The sequence below is a fragment of the Ciona intestinalis genome, unplaced genomic scaffold, assembly GCF_000224145.3.
Source record: "Ciona intestinalis unplaced genomic scaffold, KH HT000686.1, whole genome shotgun sequence".
Classification (NCBI taxonomy): Eukaryota; Metazoa; Chordata; class Ascidiacea; order Phlebobranchia; family Cionidae; genus Ciona; species Ciona intestinalis.
In genome coordinates this window covers 1-4,250 of record NW_004191007.1, presented here as the reverse complement: position 1 = coordinate 4,250, position 4,250 = coordinate 1, and the positions used below count along the sequence as shown (strand labels likewise).

Sequence of the window (4,250 nt, the reverse complement as noted above, 5' to 3'; positions counted from 1 at the left end):
CCTTCGTTATAGTGATTTAGATTAGAAAGAATAATAGTTAAGTTTCTTACTTCTGCTTGTAAGACATCCTATTTTTGTTTTCCGACTTCCCAGAAAAACAAACTCGAGTTCCAATGATGAAACAAATAAAGGCAATTATTGTTAAGAAACAAACAATAACAATAATCCAAACAAGCACCATGGGTGGAATCACTTTCCCGAACTTTGTACCTGAATATAGTTAGTGTGTACATATAAAGAAAAAATGTAGTAGATTTAGAAAGAGAAAATGTACGGAGTCATAACTTTTTATATGTCGAATATGAGCCGTTCAAATATAAATGCAGGAGATTTAGCATGGCAAGCAAGACTAGTTTTAGGACGCTAACCTTTAACAGTGGTTGGTGATGACGTCATTTCACTTCCGGTTGCTTCTCGCCTTGCAATGTTGGGCTCACTATCAGTTGTTGATCTGCTGTACCACCTCCATAGCGCCACACAGCGTAAGATAAGTTGCATGTAGTTTTTAATTTCCCGAAGTTGCAGCTTCATACCATGGGTGGCGTGCACCGAGTTTGAAGTAACTTTGTCAAGATCAATTTTTAGTTTCATAATATTTGTGCTGATTTCAGTATTAGTGAACTCACGAACACCATCTAGCGGAAGTGTTTCTACGTCGATATTTTCGTACTGAGCAGCAGAGTACAGAGATGCACAAATTTGACTTTCGCTTTGGTATCTTCCAATCCGACTTAGCAAGATAATCAATCTCAAAATGGCGTCATTGCTTAGTAACCGCAGGGCATTTTGACACACTAACTTAGCGTTCAGTTTCTGTTGATCAGTCAGTGACCGATAGTTCTGGTCGCGCATGAGCTGTGAAAAATACACTTATACAGAGCAATTTAAAAGGAAACGAGGTTAAAAATTTGTATAAATAGAGTACTGTGGGTAACATGGGACCCCTCTATTCAAATATTCTGATCGTGTTTTTACCAATTAACAAAAGTGAATGGGAGTTGTTAAAATGCGGTTTATAATTCTTTCAATGTTCATAGTTTGCTACCAAATTAAACAAGAAAATATAACGAAAAGGTGTCCCACCTACCCCCACACTAATACACTAAAAAAACACTATATGTCCTCATATTCAAACATCATAACTACCTCACTCGATATTTCGTCCAGCACCTCCTGTGACATCATATAGGTTGTTGGTGACGTAGACATAGGTTGAGAGGTTGATGTAATGTGTTGGGTTGTAACAGCGACTCGAAATTCTGACGTTGTGGTTGTGGTGGTGTCATGAACTAAACATGAACAATTTTGAGATAAAATGAAAGTAATACCTTTAAACAGGTAAATAATTTTTCCATTTGTGACGAGGCAACGTCAGTCGTTGAAACCACTGGTATTATGCTACGCACAGCTTATTTATTTGCTTTTATTCTTTCTTTTTTTATGGCCGAGAACACTTTAGAAATTACTGAATTGGAGCAATTGCCGTTTAAGTTAGTGTCTTGCCGAAAGACACACACGCCCACAATGACATTTAGTCTCCAAATCGCACCGAGCTATATATGAGTGCTCTATTACTGTACTTAATGTGTTATGCTAATGGGAGGGATCATACCTCTCAATGGTGTTGTTAGGATGGTGGCGATGGTCAATTCCGTCGTAGTTGGTGGCTGGTTGCTCGTCTGGTGTACACAGGTGTTAAAAATAAATATATAATACAAAAATCCTACTTATATAAAACCTCACAATAATACCCTTTTTGCATGGTCATTGGTTTATGCGCGTATCAACATTGAGTTAGCTTATTTTAGCGCAATTTTGGTAAATCTACTTTATAAAATAAGTTCTGATACTTTATGGTGCTATTACCAACTAAAAACTATTAAAATAATACCCGAAAAAGATTAGGCTCTTAAAAGTGAGACTGTTTTTCCACCATACTTTTCATTACTCGCATAATGCGAGTAACAACCAACCTCCTACAGCAGATGACACGCTTATGACGTTATGCGTGTTAACTTTATTTTTGCGAGTAAATATGCGAGTACTTACGCGCATTAAAGTGACCATGCTAAAAGGATATAAGTGCAACTTCACCGTTACCTAATTCAATAGTAAGTATATAAAATTCGTAATGGTGTAAATTATAAACGTGTCCTACCACAGCGCTCGTAGGGGCAGCAGTACTGAACAAACTTCTACACGTCGAGTAATCTTCTTGTAATTCATAATTCTCCAAACACAGACATCGGAATGGCAGCCCAAGTCTACTGTCGTCACATATTTGACTACAGTGTTGTCTTGCGTATTCGTCGCATTCGTTGATTTCTAGTTAATAAATGGGTTAAAAGTGTTGATCATTGAAATTAAATTCTATAGGGCCGCAACATAATATCATATATATAGCAGGGCGGGTGAAGATGGGACACTTTTAAGTTAAAAGTTTTAACACATAATATTTAAATACCCTGAACGGTTTATGGGAGTCGTGAGGATACGGTTTTATAATTGTTTAAATGTTCTTTGTTTACTACCAAATGGGCCGACAAAATCGACTGAAAAGGTGTCCCATCTTCTCCCACACTACTATACATTTAAGTACTGGTATCAAACTAAACTTATATTTACGCCTAATTAAAAAAACATTGCCGTATATCACTGCCCGTACTAACTTTGCTGTATAAAGTGTATGTTAAATGCTACAAGTGTTCTTTTCTCCAAATCGTATGGATTCCACATAATCTACAAAAAAACTACACCCAATGGCGTTCAATCAATTCTACAACCATGCTCCAGCTAACGAATGGAGCAAAACGCAAAAATTCTTGCACACGCCACGCACGTGCACTGCAAGCAAGCAGCGAGGAACACGAGAGTAATTATAATAATTACGAGGCAGAAATTTAGTTGGTAGTGTTACCGAAACACTAGTCATCATTTAAACTGATGTTAAGTCATTGTTCAGTTAAATTTTTAAAGAAATATTACGTAATATAATAAACGAACTCTCACCGTCGCAGCTATAACCATCTGCAGCAAGTCTGTAGCCGACCTCGCATTGACAGTAAAAACTTCCTTCAGTGTTTACGCATCTTCGTTCGCAACCACCGTTATCAGTGAGGCACTCATTGTCATCCATACACCTTTCACCTTCTTCCTGTGTATTGATAATGTGTTAGATAACGTTGCTACATTACTTACTCGTTAGCGCCACCCGACGGATGCCATGTTCTAAATTAGCCTAATGGTAGTGATATGGTGTCGTTATCAACAAATGTCGTGATGTCCTTACTGGTGAAGATAAACTAGAAAAGAACTGGCTCCTGGCGGGACTCGAACCCGCAATCTCCGGTTTAGGAGACCGGCGCCTTCTCCTTTAGGCCACAGGAGCCCACGACATCCAAGTGCAAAGATCCATACTATACAACAAGCGAGTGCAGAGGAAAGGTCTTAAATATTTTATCATGCATTCCCGTTACAACTAACAGTAAAAATCGAAAATGTGCCTCATCCGCGCGCGCTAAGAAAAGAGAGAAACTAAGAGGAGCGAGGAGGGAAAATCGAGAAAGAGCTCCCACTCTCATCTCATTTCTTGCTATATGACGTCAGACGTTGACCGCACGCGGAGCATCCACCGACCACCCGTTCTTATATCACCAGGACAACGGCATTAAAATTTAAAATTGTTTCATTTTCAGGCCTAAATTGTTTCGAGAGAATCGGAAATGATTTACTGTGCGCTGGTGACGTTGTAATCGACAAATTAAATATAAACGATGTAAAATACGGAGGTCTTTTATAAACGAATCATTTATCTATAAGCACGTTTAGACTACCTATTCGTAAGAAATGCGTCTAAATTGTGTTTCTTATTTCACTCTTTAAAAATTGAAATGCGATTACGGCCAGTAACAAAAAGGGATTGAAAATGTATGGAAAATCAATAATGCAGCAGTAGCGTCGCGTTAGAACAACTCGCGTTAGAACAACGCAATGCAATTATAGATACTGGAACGTAACGTATTGTAGTCGTATGCTACAAGTTCTTGTTCAATTGTTAACATGATGTGTTATAAGCTTTATTTGTTGGTATTGCTAGCCAAAGATGTTACGTGTGATAAAGTAGTGAAATGCTGACGGAGAATCTTTGAAATATAAAGAATATAATATACGTGTTTTAAACATGTCCTGGCTTGCGTATAATTGGTTAGAGAAAGCCGGTTAGAGAAACATAAACAAATGCTACATTTAGA

The 4,250-nt window shown here is 37.9% G+C and overlaps 1 protein-coding gene and 1 non-coding gene across 3 annotated transcripts; both read right to left on the bottom strand.

Moving 5' to 3' along the window:
* Positions 1-41: 41 nt before the first annotated feature.
* Positions 42-3,150, bottom strand: LOC108950716. Of its 2 annotated transcripts, none has more exons than XM_026839690.1 (6): positions 3,010-3,150; positions 2,159-2,325; positions 1,613-1,679; positions 1,147-1,289; positions 369-855; positions 42-210 (listed from the first exon to the last, which is right to left on the bottom strand). In XM_026839690.1, exons 1-6 carry the CDS (start codon positions 3,134-3,136, stop codon positions 47-49), a joined length of 1,155 nt encoding a protein of 384 aa, XP_026695491.1. In that variant the 5' UTR covers positions 3,137-3,150; the 3' UTR covers positions 42-46. The 2 variants fall into 2 exon arrangements, with proteins under 2 accessions (XP_026695491.1, XP_026695492.1); XM_026839691.1 differs by lacking the exon at positions 3,010-3,150 and adding an exon at positions 2,670-2,834.
* A 165-nt stretch (positions 3,151-3,315) lies between these two features.
* On the bottom strand, positions 3,316-3,388 carry trnar-ccu. Its single transcript has one exon. It is a non-coding gene; the product is annotated as a tRNA-Arg (tRNA).
* Positions 3,389-4,250: the final 862 nt, after the last annotated feature.

Coding starts and splice junctions, on each gene's coding strand:
- LOC108950716 (XM_026839690.1), bottom strand. CDS start 3,136: ATGGATGACAATGAGTGCCTCACTGATAACGGTGGTTGCGAACGAAGA. Junction 1,680..2,158: donor CTGCCCCTACGAGCGCTGTG/GTAGGACACGTT, acceptor TGTGTACACCAG/ACGAGCAACCAGCCACCAAC. Junction 1,290..1,612: donor CCTAACAACACCATTGAGAG/GTATGATCCCTC, acceptor GTTCATGTTTAG/TTCATGACACCACCACAACC.